The sequence below is a fragment of the Microtus oregoni genome, unplaced genomic scaffold, assembly GCF_018167655.1.
Source record: "Microtus oregoni isolate MIOR12 unplaced genomic scaffold, Mior012 000003F_ref0000135, whole genome shotgun sequence".
Classification (NCBI taxonomy): Eukaryota; Metazoa; Chordata; class Mammalia; order Rodentia; family Cricetidae; genus Microtus; species Microtus oregoni.
In genome coordinates this window covers 8,942,994-8,965,916 of record NW_024543062.1, presented here as the reverse complement: position 1 = coordinate 8,965,916, position 22,923 = coordinate 8,942,994, and the positions used below count along the sequence as shown (strand labels likewise).

Below are 22,923 nucleotides of genomic sequence, written 5' to 3'. Positions count from 1 at the left end.
GGAACGCCCCAGGCCTTTCCCAAGTCTTGCCTTCCTTCGCCCCTAGGGGGCGCTCCACCCTGTGTTGCTATAGCCAAGGAGGGGCAACCTTGGCTTGGTCCAAGACCAGACTGCAAGGCTGAGCATGAGGCTTGATTCTTTGCTAGCCCTTCAGGCATGATCTGTTCCCAGAATTCTAAAACTACCTCAGAAGGAAGAAAAAATCCCAAGGCATCCTTACCAATATCTTTAATAACCACCTTCCACTATGCTATTTCTAGTATACTCCAAACATGCAGGACCAGATGAGGGAATTTTGCTTGTTTGATTTGAGACAGGGCTTCTCTGTGTAGCCTTGGCTGCCCTGGAACTCTTTCTGTAGATCAGGCCTGTCTCAAGATTAGAGATCTCCCTGCCTCTGCCTCCCAAGTGCTGGGATGGTGCCCATCCTTCTCAGTATTCGGGAGGCAGAGGCAGGCGGATCTCTGTGAGTTCGAGGCCAGCCTGGTCTACAAGAGCTAGTTCCAGGACAGGAGAAACCCTGTCTCGAAAATTACAAAAAAGAAAGAAAAAGAAAGAAAGAAAAGCCAAAAAGGAACAGATAATATGTTATCAAACATCATACCCAGTTGCCTTAGCTCTCTGCTCTCAACTTGAAATAACTTATAGCCTGTGACTTTTCATGGCCTTTCCTTTGGGTTAGTCCGGCTTTCCTCTTGATTATGCCATCCCTTTGCACTTCCCCCGCAAGAGCCCAGAAATGAGGCTGTTTGCTGGTGCTGCCCAGTGTAATTGAATCAATGGCATTAGTGTCGGTCACCTGACGGAGGTGTTCGGTCCATTTTGGGGGAGGGAAGAATTTCTGAGACGTTGAGCATCTTTTTCTTTCTTTTTAAAATCTCATTGTGCAGTGCTAGGTAAGGAATGAGCACAGGCACTTGCACATGCTAGGCAAGTGTTCTGCTGCCCAGCCATGTTCCATATCCTCACTGGGGGATTCTAGGCAGGGGCTCTACCACTGAGCCACACCCCCGAGCCCATAGAATACCCTTTTGTACAAGGGGTTGAACATCCTAGTATCCTCTGATTGGATAGTGCTAGAGATTCTTGAGCCAGTATCTCCGAGGACAACTGTACCTAGAGACCATGATGAGGTGGCTGTTAGATGGGCTTGGTGCTGTTTGCTATGTATTTCCACAGCCAAATGTCCACTTTCACATCCATACAGTTATTTGTCTTCATAGATTACACATCTGTTTGCATCTTTCAGTGGTGTCCAGAGTGACATGTCACCCTAACCTTTCCCCGTTCTGTTTCTTTTGTTTTCTTTCTGTTTCTGTTTTTTGTTTGTTTGTTTGTTTTTGGTTTTTTGTTGTTGTTGTGGTTTGGGTTTATTTTTTTTGTTTTTCAAGACACAGTTTCTCTGTGTAACTTTGGAGCCTGTCCTGGCACTTGCTCTGTAGACCAGGCTGGCCTCCAACTCACAGAGATCCACCTGCCTCTGCCTCCCAAGTGCTGGGATTAAAGACATGTGCCACCAGACCTGGCTCCCTTTCTGTATTTTTATTTTCCTTCTTCAAAAAGCAAGAAACAGAGCCAGCAAGGGGGCTGAGTAGGTAAGTGTACCCTCTGCCAGTCCTAAAGACCTGAGTCTCATCCTCAGGATCCACAGACACTAGGGGATGACACATGATTATGACAGTGACTGTGCAGAGCAGAAGTGCCAATGCAGGGTCTGAAGAAACTTTCACAAGCCAAGGAAATGGAGCAGCACAGTCCTTTAGTGTCCACACGGTGTGGCTCATGCGTGATGGTGCACGCGCACAAACACTGCACACACACACACAATAAAATTAAAAGTTACCAAAAATGAAAAACAAACTAGCTTTGCCGGGCAGTGGTGGCGCACGCCTTTAATCCCAGCACTCGGGAGGCAGAGACAGGAGGATCTCTGTGAGTTCAAAGCCAGCCTGGTCTACAAGAGCTAGTTCCAGGACAGGCTCCAAAACCACAGAGAAACCCTGTCTCGAAAAGAAAAAGAAAGAGAAAGCAAGCTAGCTTTCCTCGTCATCGGTATCTCATAATTTGCTCATTTGTCTAGTATGTTCTGATCTTTCCATGGGACTGGACTCCCCTCAGCTTTTATTTATTTATTTTTAAGTCAGGTTGATCTTGAACTCACAGAGATCTGCCTGCCTTTGGTTGCTGGGATTAAAAGTGTGAGCCACCAAACCCAGATCAACTTTTATTTGTTGACTTCGTTTTTAGATTTTTATTTTATTTTTAATTTGGTCTCCATAGTAAGTTCTAGGATAGCCAGGACTACGTAGACAAAACAAGTAATAAATCAATTTTTTGTTGCATTCATTTATGTATTCTGTATGTGTATGATCATGCATGTGTGTAGGTCAGTTCCTCAGGCTTTGTGGCTTTACTCTGAGCTGTTTCACCTGTTCTTGTTATTTAGCCAAACATGCAGGGACACTACTGCTGAGCCATGCGCCCGGCCCTCACTGGCAGATGTTAAACAAGCCCACTCCACCAGGTTACAGGCCTGGGCCACCATGGTTAGCTTCTTTTCAGGCAGGGTGTTAAGTAGGCCAGGCTAGCTTGGATTTTTTTTTTTTGTTAAAGTATTTATTTATTATAATAATGCTCTTAACCTCTGAGCCATCTCTCCAGCCTTTTTTTTTCTTTTTGGTTTTTCGAGACAGGGTTTCTCTGTAGCTTTGGAGCTTGTCCTGGAACTAGCTCTTGTAGACCAGGCTGGCCTTGAACTTACAGAGATCCCCCTGCCTCTGCCTCCCAAGTGCTGGAATTAAAGGTGTGTGCCACCACCACCTAGCCAGCTTGGACTTTTCTGTGTCACAGAGGGTGACCTGATTCTCTTGCCTCTACCTCCCAAGTGGTGGGATGACAAGCATCGTCATTCATTCTGCAAATATTTGGGGTGTATGTGTGGTGTGTGTGCACTAACACCTGTGTATGTGCTTATTTTAAATTACTTATTTTTTTTAAAAAAAGATTTATGTATATGAGTGCTCTAGCTGCAAGTATGCCTTCATCCCAGAAGAAGGCATCAGATCCCACTAGAAAATGGTTGTGAGCCACCCTGTGGTTGCTGGGAATTGAACCCAGGACCTCTGGAAGAGCAGCCAGTGCTCTTAACTACCAGCTCTTATTATGGTTTTTTGAGACAGGGTTTCTCTGTGTAGCCCTGGTTGTCCTGGAACTCTCTGTGTAAACCAGGCTGCCTCAGAAATCTGTCTGTCTCTGTTTCCTGAGTGCTGAGATTAAAGATATTCGCCGCCGCCACCGTGTGTGTGTGTGTGTGCGTGTGTGTGTGCGTGTGTGTGTGCGTGTGTGTGTGCGTGTGTGTGTGTATTCGTGTGTCCTACAAACTTGCTCTGATCAAGCCATATATCCTGGTGATGGGAGGAAAAATAGGGACACTCGCATTCTAGAGAATGGAGATAGTCATTAAAGTCATAAATAGCCAGGTGCTGTCAGGCATGCCTGTCATCCCGGCACTCAGGAGGCTGAGTCACAAAGTTTAGGAGCCAGAGATGCAGCTCAGCAATTAAGAGCACACTTTGCTCTTGCGGAGGATCCGAGTTCAGGTCCCAGTACCTAAGACAGACAGCTCACAACTGCCTGTAGCTCCAGCTCCAAGGAATTTGACACCCTCTCTGGCCTCCACGGGTGGGGTCGAGGGGTGGCGCCAAGGGTTCTGACCATCACTATACAAACTGAAATGCTAGCAAAGGGTGAGGATAAACTCACAAGCTGAACACCAGTCCAACATTCAACATAAGGTTCTCCTTGAGGGGCTGAGAGCTATCTCAGTGGTTAAACTGGGGGTCTCTGCAAACACTCGGGCCGAGAGAAACGGTTTGAACGAAGCAGAGGGAGATCCAATGCAAGCGGACTCGGTAGCCAGTGGAGGTTCAAATTTCCTACTGTTGTGACCCCTTAATGTAGGTCCTCACGGGGTGATGCCCTCCAGCCATAAAGTTATCTTTGCTATTACATCATAACTAACTTTGCTACCATTGTGATTTATAATGTAAATCTCTAATATGTAGATATCTTAGGGGCCCCCTGTGAAAAGGTCATCCGAACCCCAAAGGGGCTGCAACCCCCAGGCTGAGGACCACTGCTCTAGAGTCCAACATGAGGCAGTTTATTTTAGGCAAATTTAAGTACAGCACAATTTGAAAAAAAAAAAATCCTGGTGACAATCCCATGTCCATAAGGAGGCATAATCACATCACAACTTTTCTCAAAATACATGTCACTTCTTCCATGACGGTGGGTGCTAGGCTGGGCGTGTTAAGAGCCTAGGGAGGATCGGGTGTGGTCCCCCTCATTCGGATAGTGTAGAGGTCATATGGGCTATTACCCACCTCTGGTCCTGGTTGTGGGGAAGCCCCTGGCCCTACAAATAGCACAAGGGTCACCTAGACTCCTAAGTATCTCGAGTCCTGTTTTTGGAATCTGGGGAAATCCCTAGCCACACAGATAGTGCAGGGGTTACCTAGGCTGTTAACCTCCTCCATCCCCAGCCTTCTGAACAGAAAACAGGCTATATACCTTTTCTCTTGAAAAGACAACCCTTGCTGGGTCAGTGGTGCCCACCTTTAATCTCAGCACTCAGGAGGCAGAAGCAGGTGTATCTCTGAGTTCGAGGCCAGTCTGGTCTACAGCAATAGTTCCAGGACAGCTAGGGCCATTAAACAGAAACCCTAACTTGAAAGATAAAAGAAAAGACAGCCCTTTGTGTTTAACATTTCTAGTTTCCCTAGTGAAATTGAGAGCACAAGGACCTTTGCACCCTCAACAAACAGCACCGGTTACTCTTGCAGAGGACCCCAGTTCAGTTCCGAGCACCCACATCCCACAGCTTTCAAGCATTTGTAACTCCAATTCCCAGTGATCTGCCGCCCTCTTCTGGCCTCCTTGGGCACTGCACTCACCTGCACATACCCAGACACAAAAGAAAATAAATCCTTAAAGATATTTTTGAAAAGCTGTGGCTTTTAACTTTTTGTTTTGTTTTTGAGACAGGGTTTCCTCTGCATAGCCCTGGCTGTCCTGGAACTCACTCTAGCTGGAACTCTCAGGCTGACCTTAAACTCAGAGAACCAGCTACCTCTGCCTCCTGAGTACTGAGATGAAAGACAGGCGCCACCACTGCCCAGCTCAAGATGTGATTTTTAAATATTTAAGTTTTCAATATTTTAACTAATTCTAAGTGGAAAGTCAATTATTCATCTCCTTTTAAATGGAACTATGAGGCCAAATTTCTCTCTTTTGATCTTATCAGCAGGAAAAAGGAGGAAATAAATGTATATCCAGACATGATGGATTTCAACCAAAACACCATCTCAAAGGTCAGAGTCTAGCAGCAAGAGTCGCCGCCTGGCTGCCCGTCTGTCTGTTTTCCTCTCCTACTGAACTCAACCTTGAGGTTGAGATGGTTGTCACTTAGTCATGAACTGGGAGGGTGGAGAGCAGAGGGAGAACCCTGTTTGGAGGCCTGCGGGTGGGCTTTGTGCCAGGAGAGCTGGGACTTTGGAGTGGGGGCGGGGGACCTTCAGAGTCTAAACTCTTAGAACCTGACTGAATGGTCTTTGTCTATAAGATGGAGCCAAAGGGGATCTGTCTGATTGGATCACATAGGGGTTTGCATGAAGCACTGGAGACAGGAGAGGTCTTTTCTATCAAAGATAGCTAGCCTGTCAAGGGGCGATATTCCATAAACCTCCCCCATCTTGAAACTCTTGCATACTGGATAGTTTTATGTCAACTTGACATAAGCTGAAGTCATTTGAGAGGAGAAAATATCAATTAAGAAAATGCTTCCCAAAAAAAAAAAAAAAGAAAAGAAAAAAAATGCTTCCAGGGCTGGAGAGATGGCTCAGAGGTTAAAAGCATTGCCTGCTCTTCCAAAGGTCCTGAGTTCAATTCCCAGCAACCACATGGTGGCTCACAACCATCTGTAATGGGGTCTGGTACCCTCTTCTGGCCTGCAGGCATACACACAGACAAAGTATTGTATACATAATAAATAAATAAATAAATAAATATAAAAAGTTGTATTAAAAAAAAGAAAATACAGCCGGGCGGTGGTGGCGCACGCCTTTAATCCCAGCACTCGGGAGGCAGAGGCAGGTGGATCTCTGTGAGTTCGAGGCCAGCCTGATCTACAAGAGCTAGTTCCAGGACAGGAACCAAAAGCTACGGAGAAACCCTGTCTCAAAAAATCAAAAAAAAAAAAAAAAAGAAAAGAAAATACTTCAATAAGATCAAGCTGTAAGCAAGACTATAGGGCATTTTCTTTCTTCTTTCTTTACTTCTTTCTTTCTTTCTTCCTTTCTTTCTCTTTTTGCCATTTTTAGTTAGTTTGTTTTTTCAAGACAAAATTTCTCTGTGTAGCCCTGGCTGTCCTGGAACCCACCTTGTAGACCAGGCTGGCCTCAAACTCAGAGATCCACCTGCCTCTGTCTCCTGAGTGCTGGGATTAAAGGTGTGTGCCACCACCACCCAGCTGCACATTTTTCTTAACTTATGGGAGAAGGCATCACTCACTGTGGATCCTGGGTTCTGTAAGGAAGCAGTTGGTGGTGGCAGCAAAGGCTGTGGTGCACGCCTTCAACCAAAATACTCAGGAGGCAGGAGCAGGTGGATCTCTGTAAGTTCGAGGCCAGCCTGGTCTACAGAGCTAGTTCCAGGATAGCCAAGGCTACACAAAGAAACCCTGTCTCAAAAAACAAAGAAACAAAAATAAAAAAAGCAGATTGAGCAACCCATGACAGCGAGCCAGTAAGCAATGCCCCTCCATGGCCTCTGCATCAGCTCCTGCCTCCAGAATCCTGCCCAGCTTGAGTTCCTGCCCCGACTTCCTTCAGTGATGAACAGCGATATGGAAATGTAATAAACCCTTTCCTCCCCAAGTTGCTTTTGGCCGTGGCGTTTTATCATAGCAATAGCAACACTAGGACATCTTGTGTCTGTGCCTTTTTGCCCCATTCCTGCATATGGCTGAGACCTGACTCTATCATAGACTATCCCTCTGTTCTGAGGACGAATCAGCCGATCCACTCAGATCACGTGGCTGAGCTGCCACCGGCAGGGTGAGGCGCAGGCATGAAATCAAACTAAGTTAGCATCCCTTGAAGTTTGTGCTTGCTAGGGTGGTTTGGGTCATGGTGTAGCCTCTTTAAAAAAAAAAAAAGCAGTTAAGAGAACTTCTTCCTCTTGCAGAGGACCCTGGTTCGATCCCAAGCACCCACATGGTGGATCACAACCAGTTTCAGGGGATCTGATGCCCTTTTCTGAATTCTGTAGGTACCAGGCACATACCCGATGTATTCTGGCAAAACACTCGCTTACATTAAAAAGAAAAAAAAACTGCTTCAATGAGTTGTTTTCTCTTCATTATGTTTTTGTATATCATATTGAGAACATTCTTCTTTTTTTTTAAGTTTTATTTATTTATTATGTATACAACAGTCTGCCTCCATGTATGCCGGCATGCCAGAGGAGGGCGCCAGATCTCATTACAGATGGTTGTGAGCCACCATGTGGTTGCTGGGAATTGAACTCAGGACCTCTGGAAGAGCAGCCAGTGCTCTTAACCACTGAGCCATCTCTCCAGCCCCCCCCCTTCTTCTTCTTCTTTTTTTTTTTTTTGGCTTTTTCGAGACAGGGTTTCTCTGTGGTTTTGGAGCCTGTCCTGGAACTAGCTCTTGTAGACCAGGCTGGTCTCGAACTCACAGAGATCCACCTGCCTCTGCCTCCCGAGTGCTGGGATTAAAGGCGTGCGCCACCATCGCCCGGCTGAGAATATTCTTTTTTTAAAATATTTATTTATTTATTATGTATACAACATTCTGTCTGTGTGTATATCTGCAGGCCAGAAGAGGGCACCAGACCTCATTACAGATGGTTATGAGCCGCCATGTGGTTGCTGGGAATTGAACTCAGGACCTTTGGAAGAGCAGGCAGTGCTCTTAACCACTTGAGCCATCTCTCCAGCCCCCGAGAATATTCTTTTCTAGTACAAAGATGGCTCAGTGATTAAGAGCGCTTGTTGCTCTTGCAGAGGATCTGAGATCAATTCTCAGCACCCATGTCAGGTGGCTCTCAGTCGTTTGTAATTCCAGCTCCAAAGGATCCAACGCCCTCATCTGGCCTCCAAAGGCGTCCGTGTACACATAAACTAAAAACAAAAGCAAAAACAAAACAAAACAAAAAAACAGCAACAACGCAAACTGTACAATAAATACTTCGGGGTTGTAGCTCAGAGGTAGAGCATCTTCCTTAGAATTCCGCCAGTGAGGGGCTACTGGCGTGGCTCAGTAAGTGGAGTGCGTGTGTGAGGCTCTGGGTTTTATCCCCAACGCTAAAAAAAAAAAAAAAAAAATACGTTAGGTGGAGAAAGCTTCCTCTTCCTCCTCCAGGTGCGCAAACCCCCTCTCATCACACTGTCAGGGTGACGCTGACACCAGCTGGAGGACTTCTGTCACTGGTGATTTCATCCCAGACTGAGCACACGCACACAGGTGCACGGGAAAGCACCTGGACAAGCGAGGCAGTAACGCCCTTGACCTGTAGGTGGCAGCAGCTCCCAGCCGCAGAGATCCAATGAACGGACCCTAATCCCCGAGTGCGTGAGATGGAACCAGCGGTGCCCAAGACGCTTGGCAACTCCCAGGGTTCCTTTGCAAAAATTCTGCTCATTTGCTCCGGCACGATTCCTACTCAGTCTGTCGACACATCGGGAATCGAGGGACACGATCCAGTGGGTGGTGGCTGTGGCACAGGCGTGTAATCCCAGCATTGGGGAGGTGAAGGCCGAAAGAAAACAAATTCCCGGTCATCCTTGGCTACATATCAAGGTAGAGGCCAGCCTGGAGTAAATGAGACTCCGTTGTACATAAAAAGAAACCGACTCTGTTGATGTCTTCCAGCCTGGCTCTCCCCTGAATTCCAGGGCACACCTGTCTGTTAGCTTTCCCACTGGGCTGTGATGAGGAGTTCATATTTAAGAGTCTCAACCTCAGTTCAATTATCCCTTACTCAGCGGGGAGGTAGTGGCGCTTGCCTTTAATTCCAGTACTCGGGAGGCAGAGGCAGGCGGATCTCTGTGAATTCGAGGCCAGCCTGGTCTACAAGAGCTGGTTCTAGGACAGGCTCCAAAACCACAGAGAAACCCTGTCTCGAAAAACAAAAAAAAAACCCAACCAAACAAACAAACAAAAAATCCCTTACTCTGGCACGTCCTACTCCCTCCCCAGCCCATCTCCCTTCCCAATGAGATAGGCACCCTCACCCTAAGTAGCCTCGGCTGTTCTGGAACTCATTATGTAAACAAAACTGGCCTTGAACTTATTGCTATCCTGCCTTTGTCTTCCCAGTGTTGGGGGGTTACCTGTGCAACTCACACACAGCTTAGTGTTTTGTTTTTTTTTTCTTCTTAATGTATAGGTATTTTACCTGATGCCCAGGGAAGTCAGAAGAGGGTGTCAGAACCTCTGAGCTGCCCATGTGGGAGCTGAGAAGCAACCCAGGTCTTCTGGTAGAGCAGCTCTTAACTGATGACTTATCTCTCCAGCCACCCCACTTCTACCCCCCACCCCAGTCACACACCACCCTCACCGCACCCCTGAGTTTTAATATGTAGTCCTGGCTGGCCTGCGCTCTGCCTACTGAGCGCTTGAAGGCTGGCGCTAAAGCATGCGCCTTCATGCCAATCTTCTTGGCTTTAAAAAAATTTCATGTGTATTTGTGGGGGGGCGGGCAGAAAGGCAGACAGACAGACAGAGAGGGAGGGAGGGGAGGAGGAAAGGAAGGAGGGAAGGAAGGATCAGGAAATGTCATGTGTGCTGGTCCCCATGAGGCTAAATGAAGGTGTCTGATGCCCTGGAGCTGGAATTACAGGCAGTTGTGAGGGGTTCATTGTGGGTGCTGGGAACCAAATCCTGGTCATTTGAAAGAGCAACAAATGCAAAAGCAGTCAGTCTCTTAACAGCTGAGCCATCTCTCCAGCCCCTGGCAAAGCTAAAAAAAAAAGGCAATAACCATTCAAGTATTGAATTCCGTTGGCTCCATCTTTTTTTGTTTGCTTGTTTGCTTGGTTTGTTTTTCAAGTCAGGATTTCTCTGTGCAACATCCCTAGCTGTCCTGGAACTCGCTCTGTAGACTGGGCTGGCCTCGAACTCATAGGCATCCGCCTGCCTCTGCCTCCCGAGCCCACCACCGCCACCCGGCTGTTGGCTCCACTGTTAATAGATATCCACAATATGACTGTTTCTCTGACCGTGCCACCGTTCTGTCTCCTACATTCAGGAACCTGCCCTCAACCCCAGGCCATCTGTTCTAACCTGGAACAATCCTGTTAAAGCTTATGGTGGATAATACACATGACCTTTCTATGGCTCCCACGCCCCCCCTCCCCCCCTCGAGAAGCTGAGGATGGAGGTCTTCGCATAAAGCTTCCTGCGCCCAGCCCCTCCCAGGACTCTGGCTTCCCCTCTTCTCAGTCACAATGCACCAGGCCTCCTCACCTCCCTGCTGTTCCTACACACATACAAGACACGCTCCAGAGTCATTGCTGTTGTATATACTCTTCCTTTTGCCCCAAATGCTTTTCCTGACATGCCTTAACCCTCACCTAGAATTTCTTCAAAACCTGCCTTCTCAGCAGAGACTGGCACTGGGAGGCAGAGGCATGGGTTCTCTGTGAGTTTGAGGCCAGCCTACTCTACAGAGCAAGTTCTAGGCCAACCAAGGCTACATAGTGAGACCCTGGGAGAGTGTACAGATTGCAAATCTAGATTTGGGGAAGTAGAAACGGGGACCAGGAGGTCCCTCGGTTTTATACACAGTGAGTTCAAGGCTCCTTTGGGCTGCATGAGATCTTGATTGGTTTTTCGAGGCAAGGTTTGTTTCCTGGCTGGCTGTAGACCAGGCTGGCCTCAGTGACCCATTTGCCTCTCCTTCCCAAGGGCTGGGATTAAAGACTTGCAGGCCACCGCAGTACCACCACGGACTGCAGTTGAGACTCTGATTTTAGGAAAACAAACATTGAAAGGAGCCGAGGGGTCAGCTTAGTGAGCAAGTGCTTGCTTTGCAAGCATGAGGACCTTAGTTGGTTCCCCAAAACCCGTGTGAGAAAACTAGGTATGGTGGCCTGTGCTTGTGGGAGCAATGCTGGGGAGATGGAAGCGGGAAGATTCCGGGCCAGCCAGTATGGCCTGTTTGGCTCCAGACCCATGAGAGACTGTCTCTAAAGTGTGTCTGTGCCTATGTGTGTGTGTTGGCAGGGTAGCAGGCTCAGCAGTTAAGAGCACTGGCTGCTCTTGCAGAGGAACAGGGTTCGATTCCCATCACTCACGTGGCAGCTCACAGCTGTCATTAATTCCAGTCCCAGGGTATCTGCTGCCCTCTTCTGTTCTCCTTAGGCCCCAGGCATACATGCGATCCCCATGTACACCTGCAGACAAAAATACCCATATGCATAATTTTTTTTTTTTTGAGACAGGGTTTCTGTCCTGGAACTTGCTCTGTAGACGAGGCTGGCCTCAAACTCAGAAATTTGTCTGCCTCTGCCTCCAGAGTGCTGGGATTAAAGTTGTGCGCCACCACTGCCTGGCTCATAAATAAATATTTTTTTAAAAAGAATGTTGGTTCAGCCTGGTCTACAAGAGCTAGTTTCAGGACAGGCTCCAAAACCACAGAGAAACCCTGTCTCGAAAAACCAAAAAAAAAAAAAAAAAAAAAAAAAGAATGTTGGTTGCTGGGCGGTAGTGGTGCACGCCTTTAATCCCAGTACTTGGGAGGCAGAGGCAGGCAGATCTCTGTGAGTTCGAGGCCAGCCTTGGTCTGCAAGAGCTAGTTCCAGGATAGGCTCCAAAACTACAGAGAAACCCTGTCTTGGAAAAAAAAAAAAGAATGTTGGCACAGAGATAGAAATTATATAAATAAATTATGTTTTAAAACAAAACAAAAAAAACACCTGAAGAACAATAGCAGAGGTTGATCTTAGGTCTTCACACAAACCACTCTCTACAAACACAGAGGAGGGGAGGGTTAAATTGCAATTCTTAAGCCAGGAGTGATGACTAGTGCCTGTAATCCCTGTCCCTTGGGAAACTGAGACAGGATGATTGCATCAAGTTTGAGGCAGTCTGAGTGGACTACATAGTGAGTTCTAGACCAGCCTCCAATGTTAGAGGCTAGGATTATAACTCCATGGTAAAATTCCTGCTTAGGATCCCCCTCTGAGGGGATGGGGTGTGGCTCAGTGGTAGAGCCCCTGCCTAGAATCCCCCAGTGTGGGGCTGGAGTGTGGCTCAGTGGTAGAGCCCCTGCCTAGAATCCCCCAGTGAGGGGCTGGGGTGTGGCTCAGTGGTAGAGCCCCTGCCTAGAATTCCCCAGTGAGGGGCTGGGGTGTGGCTCAGTGGTAGAGCACCTGCCTAGAATTCCCCAGTGAGGGGCTGGGGTGTGGCTCAGTGGTAGAGCACCTGCCTAGAATTCCCCAGTGAGGGGCTGGGGTGTGGCTCAGTGGTAGAGCACCTGCCTAGAATTCCCCAGTGAGGGGCTGGGGTGTGGCTCAGTGGTAGAGCACCTGCCTAGAATTCCCCAGTGAGGGGCTGGGGTGTGGCTCAGTGGTAGAGCACCTGCCTAGAATTCCCCAGTGAGGGGCTGGGGTGTGGCTCAGTGGTAGAGCACCTGCCTAGAATTCCCCAGTGAGGGGCTGGGGTGTGGCTCAGTGGTAGAGCACCTGCCTAGAATCCCCTAGAGAATAAACAGGGCCATTGCTTTGTAGTAGATCATTCACCAATCCAAAAAAAAAAAAAGAAGAAGTTTAGAGCAAAGTGCACACTTTCATTTCTTCATTCATTTTTCATGCTAACATTTAACCTGTCTGCATGAGTGATGTTGGCAGGATTTCTCTGGAATCAGCTGTCTCATTTTCCTGAAGTCTCTCCATTCAGCCAGATACTGAGTTCTGAGGGCATAGCTGCGACCCACTGCACTGGCTTCTCCCTAAACGCCGGAAGCCCACCAGATGAGGGGCCAGGGAGCCTCCCCTCTCAGTCAAATAAGCCCTGTGGAGCACACAGGGTAGGGATGCGCAGTCTAGTTGCTCACTGTGCCTGCACTCCCAGCACTCAGGAGGTGGAGTGAGAAGCAGCACTAACCTCTGAGCCAAACTTCACCATCTTCAGGAACTGGGCTGGGCCTGTTCAAAACACCATCCCAGATGGGCTTGCTGACTTTCTCATAGAAGGATGGAGTAGAGAGGCTCATGGGACCTTTGCCTGAGTTCCCAGGCAGAGAGGCTCATGGGATCCCCACCTGAGTACCCAGGCACTCCTCCCAACCAGTTGTATATTTTATTTTAGGGGGTATTAACGTGGGGAGACCTAGAGGAAGGGGCTCCATCCATGCAACCATGGGGAAACCATCATCCCTCCTAAGGAGACTTTCCAGTGGGGCCTTTTGGGGTGTAGCATCGTATACCTGTGAAAGCCCCCTCACCCACGCTCTCTAAGTAAGGCCAATAGACTCACTGATGTTCCAGGGTTAACTTCGGTGGCATCATACTTTGGTTTGTTTTGGTGACCTTATAGTAGGGGGAAAGAATTTTAGCAACACTGGACCAGGAAGATGAAGGTTTCAGCATCTTCAGCTACAGAGCAAGTTTGAGGCCAACCCGAGACACAAGAGACCCTTTAAACACACCTACACACACACACACACACGCAGAGGAACACACATATATGATAAGATTGCTCACTGAGTACAGGCCAAGCCTGATGACCTGGGTTTGACCCCTGTGACCCACACGGTGGAGGTAGAAAACTAACTCCTGCAAGTTGTCCTCTGACCTCTGTATGCATGCTGTGCCATTACCATGCACAAAAAAATGATATTAAAAATAAAATATAGCGTAATGTTGATGTCTGGACAACGGGGGAGGATGTGGTTGTCTCCCATGCCAGGCCACATTTATCTCCTGTCAGATTTTCTAGGGATAAAGGAAAGGCTGAAACAGTGTCGCAGCTTGCCAGCCTGCCAGCCATCTAACCTTCGCTCAAAGTCTGGGAGAGGCGCCAGGGCCAGACACGCTGGGCAGCAGGCGGCTGGATCGCATCCAGAACCATGCCTTGGTAACCCTATGGTACAAAGAGACCTAAATGCGCTTGGCTTGGGGTCAGGAAGGCCTGAGACCACTTAAACAGAAGGTAGGTGGCAGTGGGGTGGGCAGATGAGGATGTAGAGGTGTGTGTGTGTGTCTATTCGGTAACAAGATGCTGGCAGGGAGCTAAAAGGTACATGTCTGCCAGTACAGTGGTTCACATCACTGTACGGGTACTGTCCCGCTGGGCCTGGGTCTGAGCAGCCTGCAACTTCTGCACAGGAGATAAAACACAGGCCTGCCATTTGAACTCTGGGGATGAGGCGTGAGAAAAGGGGTGGGGGTGGGTGGCAAAACTTTTATTTATTTATTTGGCTTTTCAAGACAGGGTTTCTCTGTGTAGCCCCAGCTGTCCTGGAACTCACTCTGTAAAACAAGAATTCATGGAGATCCACCTGTCTCTGCCTCCCAAGTGCTGGGATTAAAGGTGTGCACCACCACCACCTGGCTAAACGTTTGCATATGAGTACTCTGCCTGCAGGTATGCCTGCGTTCCAGGGTATCAGATCCCATCATAGATGGTTGTGAGCCACCATGCGGTTGCTGGGAGTTGAACTCAGGACCTCTGGAAGGGCAGCCGGTCCCTTTAACCACTGCCGACTAAACATTTTTTTTATTATTGTGCATAAGGAGAAAGTCAGTGGTTCTGAATCCAACAGATGAGCCGAGAAACCCTGGGAAAGGGGACAAAGTCTCATTCTGGACAGGAAGATGCTCGGAGAGGTGGGATCACTGAGGACTGACCGCTCTAGAGAGGGATTTTATTTTATTTATTTTGGGTTTTTTTTAAATATTTCTTTATTTATTATGTATACAATACTCTGTTTGTGTGTATGCCTGCAGGCCAGAAGAGGGCAGCAGACCCCATTACAGATGGTTGTGAGCCACCATGTGGTTGCTGGGAATTGAACTCAGGACCTTTGGAAGAGGAGGCAATGCTCTTAACCTCTGAGCCGTCTCTCCAGCCCCCTTATTTTGGTTTTTTGAGACAGGGTTTCTAGTGTGTGTTTGGAGCCTGTCCTGTGTAGACCAGGCTGGCCTCAAACTCACAGAGATCCGCCTGCCTCTGCCTCCACAATGCTGGGATTAAAAGCGCGCAACAGCACCGCCCGGTTTATTTCCTTTTAAATTCACTCATTCATCCCCCTGCCTCCTTCATGTAGTTGTACAGACTCATGTTGTAGAGCTCATGTAGAGATAAAAGGACAACTTAAAAGAGAGGATTCTCTCCTTCCGTCACGTAGGTTCCAGGAATAGAACTGAGATCTTTAGGCTTGGTGGCAAGCACCATAACCAGTTCAGCCATCTCAGGACATGGTGAAGGGGGATTTTGACTTTGGGAAGTGTAGGGGTGGAGGAGGTCTGAGGCAGTCAATTCAAGATGGGACTTTCAAACTCGGCAGGAAGGTTCATGCCTGCAAACCCTGTACTCCTGAGACTGAGACAGAAGCAGGACCGAGTTCAAGGCTAGCCTGGGCTACTCAGTGAGACTCTACCTTTAAAACAAAGGTGTGTGTGTGTTGTGGGGAAGTCCACTCCAGCCACTCTTTGAGGGTCAGGATCCTGGATCTAGATTAGGGACACTGGGTGGTTGAACAGAGGTGGGGGCTGAGTTGGAGCCACATCGAGGAAGAGATCACTCGCGGATGCCTGGAGGTAGGTACCAGAATCTAAAGGCCGGATTTGTACCCACTTTGGACTCCCCGGGGGCGGAGCCCTGGGCGGGATCTATCCCAGCGCGGAAGGATGATGGGCGTGGCCATCTGGGGTTGGGCTGGTGGGGGGGTCCCAGGGACTGGGGCGGGGCGCGGGCTGGCGCTGCGCAGCCGCGGGGAGGCATCCGCGCATGCGGGGCTCACTCGGCTGCAGCCGGCGCCTACTGCCACTCCCGGGAGCATGAAGGACCGAACCCAGGAGCTCCGCACGGTGAGTCCGATCCCCGCGCGCTTCTCGCCCCGCGCCCCACAATTCTCCACTCGGCTCCCGCCGACCACCGGTGCGTCCACAAGGAGTCAGAGGTAGCTTTGCAAGCCTGAGGGACCTCCAAACCCCCCTGGGAGTCCCACCCCTCCGATCCACTTCGGGTCACGGACTCGAGCTCTTCAGCACTGGGACTGATGGCTGGAACCTGGGGTCTTGAGGAACTTTTTGGGGCGCTCCTGTTTGGGGGCGATTGGGGAGCTGTTATGGGGTTTCAGTGGCGGGATGCAAAATCGTGACCTGTTCCCCGCCCGCTTGAAGCCGTCCTTGTACTGTCCCCTGGAGGCTGAGCCTCTCGTCTCCCCCACCCCCTGCCCAGAGTTCCCCTCCCAACTCCATCCTTGGGCGCGCTGCGGAAATGAGGCCGCCGGGTGGGGGTGGCCTCTGCGGGAGCTGTCTCTTGGGGCGCCCCATCACCTGTGGCTCCCATCACCTGTGGCTCCCGATCCACCCTGGTCGTCTTAGGGATCCCCGGCTTGCTCTGAATTAAGCACTCAACCATACCTACCCTTGGCCCACCTTTGGGCTTCTAGGCCACTCAAGCTGGCGTTGCCCAGACCCTTCCCGGATTTCCAGGTCTAACTGCGACCTGGATCTATTTTCCTACCTGTGTGACGGTGGCCTCTGGGGTGTGGCTCTTGGGGCGGGGTTTGGAGAGGAGTGGAAGGCTGTAGAACGGCTCTAAGTTAGACCCATCATCTCTAAATCCTGAGACCCCGGTCGCCTACTCTCATTACCCAGGGAAATATCCTTCCTCGGGCCTCAGACCGAGGGATAGAAGTTAAGCTAGCCCGAGGGAAGGTTGAATAAGGATGCTTTATCGGGCTGTCTTATCTGATTACCGGGCTGACCATCCCCAGCGAGCTCCACCCACTGATTTCTGGGAGCCCCCTCCCCCCAGCTGGGTGGCTCCCTAGATCTCTCTTCTTGTGCCCCACTTACAGCGTTTCATGGAAAGTTTTGTCTTTGGGCTTTTGCCTAATGGCTTTGATTTCTGCTTAGCTTCCCCGTTTATGCCTGGATCCCCCCACCCCCACCGTAATGCCAGCCACATCTGTCCTCTCCAGTCTTGTCTTCCTCTTGGTCTACCTGCAACCGACCCCCACATGCCTTCAGACCCCTATTATTCCTGGCTGGCTGCCCAGTGCCTCATCTATTTCAAAGGAAATAGACAGTCTCTCATGTCATGTATAGTCTTTAAACACTTCCCCCTCCGGTCCCTTGTCACCCCCCTCAAGTTTCCTGTGCTATGTTTTTTGTGTTTTATGTCGTGTCTTTTTTTTTTTTTTAAATAAAATCTTTCTTGTAGCCCAAGGTAGCTTGGAACCATGTAGCCCAGTTGGGTCTTAAACTCAAAGCAATCCTCCTGCCTCAACTTCGTGAGTGCTGAGATAGCAGCATGCACCACCGCGTCGGACTGGTGCCAGACTGATTCAGATAGCATGTCCAGGTGATGGACAGCCGTGCACATGGCCGAGTCCGGCTGGGGTACCTAGTGCGTCTGTTGTGGGTGGGTGAGGGAAATCGTGCCCAGGAACACAGCAGGCTTTTCCACATGATTGTACTCTCTGGCTCTCAGCCGTCAGCCTCTCTGCCGAAGGTAAAACTGAGGCACAGAAAAAGTGGCCCACTTGTTTGTCGAACAGGTGGTAGATCAAGGTCAGACAGTTGGGTTGTAAAAAACTTGAACCTAGGGCCGGAATGGTGGCTCAGTGGTTAAGAGCACTAGTTGCTCTTCCGGAGGTCCTGAGTTCAATTCCCAGCAACCACATAGTGGCTCAGAACCGTCTGTAATGGGAAATGTTGCCTCTCTTCTGTCATGCAGACCTTCAAGAAGGCAGAGTACTCATATACATAAAATCTTTAAAAATTTTTTAAAAATCTTAAATTTATCTTAAAATCTTAAGGAAAAAAAAGCTTGAACCTAGATATATGTTCCCAACACTAGCTTGGGGATGACTAACTGACTAACAAATTAACCGTACATGCATTCTACTCCATCTAGGCATCAAAGCCCCTGGAGATGGTCCTCATGGCCTGCTGGCCATGTCCGTGGAGGACATAGCTGATGCAGGCATGGCTGGACTGAAATAGTCATGGGGGCTGCTGCCATTTTTAGAAATCCCTTACTCTCGCTGGGGAGTGATGGTGCATGCTTTTCATCCCAGCACCCGGAGGCAGAGTCAGGTGGATTTCTGTGAGCTCGAGGCCAGCCTGGTCTACAGGTCGAGTTTCAGGACAGCCAGGGCTACACAGAGAAACCCTGTCTTGAAAAAGACATCCGGCCGGGCGGTGGTGGCGCACGCCTTTAATCCCAGCACTCAGGAGGCAGAGGAAGGCGGATCTCTGGGAGTTCGAGGCCAGCCTGGTCTACAAGAGCTAGTTCCGGGACAGGCACCAAAAGCTACAGAGAAACCCTGCCTCGAAAAACCAAAAGAAAAAAAGAAAAGAAAAATCAAAAAAACATCCGTTGCTCTCCTGTCCCAGAGTTCCTGTTTATGAGATGCAAAGAGGGGATGCTTGGCATATAGCTCAGCTGGTAGAGTGCTTGCCTAGCATAAACCCAGAGTGTTGGGGCACACCTGTCAGTCATCTCAGCACTTTGGAGGTGGAGGCAGAAGGATACAGAATTCACCATCATTCTTAGCCCTATGGGAATTTTGATGCTAGATAGCATGGGGTATGTGAGAAAATAAAAAGGGAGAAACTCAGAGCCCAGCTTCTTGGGGCTTGGGAGGAGATCCCAGGTCTTCCAGTTGTGACTGCATTTGCAGGAGCCCCTGAAGTGCAGGAGTCACCAGGGATGGGGACGCTGGTGCTGATGCTGCAGGACGCCTTCATGGCATCGATGTGCCTGCTCCAGCCTTCCCTCCCTTTTCCTCGTCCTCTGCCTCCTCCTCCTCCCTTTTCTCCCCCACCCAGCACCAGCACATTTGGAAGGAAGGAGAAGAGAGCTTATTTATAAAAGTCACACTTGGGGAAGGAGCTGGCGTGCTTCCTCGCTGCTGCGCTGTGGGCTAGGCCCAGCCCTCTAGCCTTCCTCAGCCCCACCTCTCCCAGATCTGCAGATGCACAGTGAAATCGATCATGACAGGGCTAGCAGGTTCCCCTGTCCCTTGCCTTGTAGCTAGGCCCCCAGATCAGAAGCCTAACCCGGCAGAGGTCAAGATCGGTCTAGGATCACACAGCTGGGGAGAGAATTGGGGAGTAAGCTGTTCCCCTGACATGTGACATGCAGAGGCCTCATGCCTGGAATTCAGAGGTCTCCCTCGCTTTCTTCCTTCTTCCTGCCTTCATTTGTTGGAGAAGGGCTCATCTTAAACTTGTTATGTTGCCTGGAACTCCTGATCTTGCAGGCTCAACTCCCTACTGCTAGGGTGGCAGGTGCGTACCACCAAACTGATTCTTTTCCTTTTTTTTTTCTTTTTTTTTTCATGTTCCCCCCCCCCCCCCCCGACACAGGTTTTCCCTGCATCCCAGGCTGGCCTGGAATTCATTATGTAGCCAAGGGTGGCCTCAGACTTTAAGCATTTTACCTCAGTTTCCTAAGTGTTGAGTAAGCCACCACACCCAGCTTTTATTTATTATCATTATTATTATTTTAATATCTTTACATGTATTCATTTATTTATTATGGGACGGCTGCGTGTGCATGGAGGTCAGAGGACAACTTTAAGGAGCCCTCTCCTTTCATCATGTGGGTTCCAAGGATAGAACTTAAGGTGTCATGGTTGGTGGCAGGCACCCTTACCTGCTGAGCCATCTTGTCGGCCCTTAATTTTTCTTGGGACAGGGTCTTTCCTACATTGGCCATGTGAGTCTACTCTTTTGGCCTCTCTAGCATTGGTATTTTGGACACGCGTGAACAGGTCTGTACCCTGATTTTCTGTGGGGTTTTGTTTTTTTTTAAGTTAAGGTCTCCTATAGCTGAGGATGACTTTGGACTTGCTGATTTTCCTGCCTTCGCTTTCCTAGTATTGGGATTTCAGGTGTGCCCCGTCACTAACTCAGTCTCTGCTGCGATGGGGATGGAACTCGGGGCTTCCTGCCTGCTGCTCAGGCAGCTCTACCAGCTGAGCTATAGTCCTAGACCCCGTTCTTCATTTTCTTCTGAAGAATTTCTGGAACGGACACACACATACACCAATAACCCAGAGTATCCCCAGATTGTTGGTCACCTCTGTGCAAGGCCAGCATGGCACTGGAGACCCTGTGACAAGAAGTAGAGGGTGCCCAGGGACAGTCAGGGCAGAGGAGAAATTAGAATTTCTGTGGCCCAGAGGGAGCTGGACATCCTAAGATAAAGACTGTGATCGGAAAGGAGGGGTCGACTGACAAGAGAGTAGAATTTAGGCCTTCCCCCAGATGAAAGGTTTCCGAGCCAGGCCTGTCTTATGGTGCATGTCTGTCTTCTCGGCTACTCAGGAGGCTGAGGCTGGAAAACTTTCGAATCCAAGGTCAGTCTGAACTGCATGGTGATTTCAGCATTAGCCTCAACAACTTGGTGAGACCTTGTCTCAAATAAATATAAAAATATAGCAGGGAGCTGGAGTTAGGGCTCCGTGGTTAAGAACACTTGTGGCCTGGTGGTGGTGGCACACGCCTTTAATTCTAGCACTCAGGAAGCAGAGGCAAGTGGATCTCTGTGAGTTTGAAGCCAGCCTGGTCTACAGAGCGAGTTCCAGGACAGCCAGAGCTACACAGAGAAACCCTGTCTTGACAACTCCAAAATAAATAAATAAATAAATGTATAAAAAGAGGGGGGTGATATCAAGGCCCCTGACACCTTGCTCTCAGTGCTCTATGAGACTGAGGACAAGCAGAACTTTCTGGAAGAGGTAGCCCAGGGTTCTCTTTGTCTGTGCCCACTAGTCCCCTGTTCCTCAAGGTACCATCTCTGTCTCCTGCTTAACCTATTTTCTCTGCTCCTTTGTCAGATGGAACTGGTATTAGCTAGGTTTAGTGGCATAGGCCTGTATTCCCAGAATGTAGGAGATGGAGACAAAAAAATCGGGAGTTCAAGGCCATCTTCAGCTACTTAGCTACTTAGCAGTTAAAGCCAACTTGGGCTACAGGATACCCTGTGTCAAAACAAACAAGCAACAACAACAATAAACCCAGAATGAAAAACAAATAATAAAATGGATATGACATTATCTGTTGCCCAGAGGAGGTGACCTAGTGTGTGGTTATCTGTTGCCCAGAGGAGGTGACCTAGTGTGTGGTTTCCTTATTCCTCCTCAGCTCCCCGGGAGAGGGTTTAGACTAAACTCTATACTTGGGCATGTGTACGGCTGGGATGCAGATGGAACCGGCTTACAGGACCATCTAATCAAACCACCTGTCTCCCATAGCACAAACATAAGGTTGAGAGAAGACCAGGGGTTTATTTAAGGATACACGACCCAGTACTACCCCTTTCTGGGTTGTATGGAGGACGCTGAGCCAGGGCAGAGACTTTAAGTAAGTAGGAAGTAGAATTGCAGGGATCATCCAGCTCTGGGGTGGAGATAGGAGACTAGGCGGGATTTGGGAGCTTGCTTTTCTGGAGACCCAGCCTGCTTCTCTCTGTATACCCCTGTCTGGAGCTCAGGGCCTCTCTGCACTAGCAATATTGACTTTGATTAGTCATTAAAGAGGAAGGGGAAAAAAAGCCTTGGAGGCAGCCAGACAGCAATGCTGGCTGGGCCAGCAGATGAATCAAACCCTGCTGGCTGGCCTGCTGCCATCCCCCGGCCTCTGCGCCTTCCAGAACAATCACACTGGCTTTCTGGAGGAAAAGTGTCCTGGAATACGGGAGTCTGTGCCAGGAAGATCACATAGATTGTCATCAACACCGCTAGGCGCAGCTCCGAGCTCTCTGCCCACAGTGGCTCAGGGGAGCTCCTGTGTTCCTCAGTTATCTTTGCCGGGGACAACACTTGCTTCCAGCCCTGCAATTTCCTGGCAGTCATGAGGTCAGAGGGTCAAAGGACAGCTCTGGGAAGTCCATTCTCTTCTTCCTCCTCTCTGTGGGTCCCAGGGATCAAACTCAGGTTGCCAGGCTTGAGTGGAAAGGGCTTTTGCCTGGCTGAGCTATCTCACGGGCGTTTGGAAGGGGCACCCATGAACCACAGTGCACCCATGGGAGTCAGAGAAGACCTTAAAGGAATCAGTTCTTTTTATCTGCTATGTGGGTTGAACTTAGGTCATCAGGCTTGGTGGCAAGCCACTGAGACATTTCACTTGTCCAAGGAGTGTGTGTGTGTGTGTGTTTTAATTGATGGCTTTTTTGTTGTTTTGGGGCAAGATTTTGATGTGTAGCCCAGGCTATCCTCAAACTTGTATTGCTCTTTCTGCCTTTGCCTCTTTTGTGCTGGGATTGCTGTTAGGTACCGTGGTGCCATAGTTAGGGTTTCTGTTGCTGTGAAGAGACACCATGACCACGGTCACTCTTATAAAGGAAAACTTTTAATTGAGGTGGCAGCTTACAGTTCAGAGGTTCAGTCCATGGCATGGCAGCGTGCAGGTAGACATGCTTCTGAGATGTAGCTCAGCGTTCTACATCTTGCAGGCAACAGGAAGTGAACTGTCTCACTTGGGCGTGGCTTGAGCATATATCAGATCTCAAAGCCTGCATCCACAGTGACACACTTCCTCCAACAAGGTCACACCTCCGAATAGTGCCACTCCCTCTGGGGGCCGTTTTCTTTCAAACCACCACACTTGACTTCTGTGGAGTTTGTCTTACTTGTTTGCAATGTTAGAGGTCA

The 22,923-nt window shown here is 49.2% G+C and overlaps 1 protein-coding gene across 2 annotated transcripts in view; it reads left to right on the top strand.

Annotated features, from left to right (window-relative positions):
* Positions 1-15,979: 15,979 nt before the first annotated feature.
* Stx1a (syntaxin 1A) overlaps positions 15,980-22,923 on the top strand; it is a 28,498-nt gene continuing 21,554 nt past the window's right edge. For both annotated transcript variants that reach the window (XR_005974038.1, XM_041648481.1), the window contains exon 1: positions 15,980-16,117. Coding sequence is in view for 1 of the 2 variants with exons in the window: in XM_041648481.1 (XP_041504415.1) it covers positions 16,088-16,117 (30 nt within the window). In the remaining variant the exon portion in view is untranslated. The remainder of the gene's footprint in view (positions 16,118-22,923) is intronic.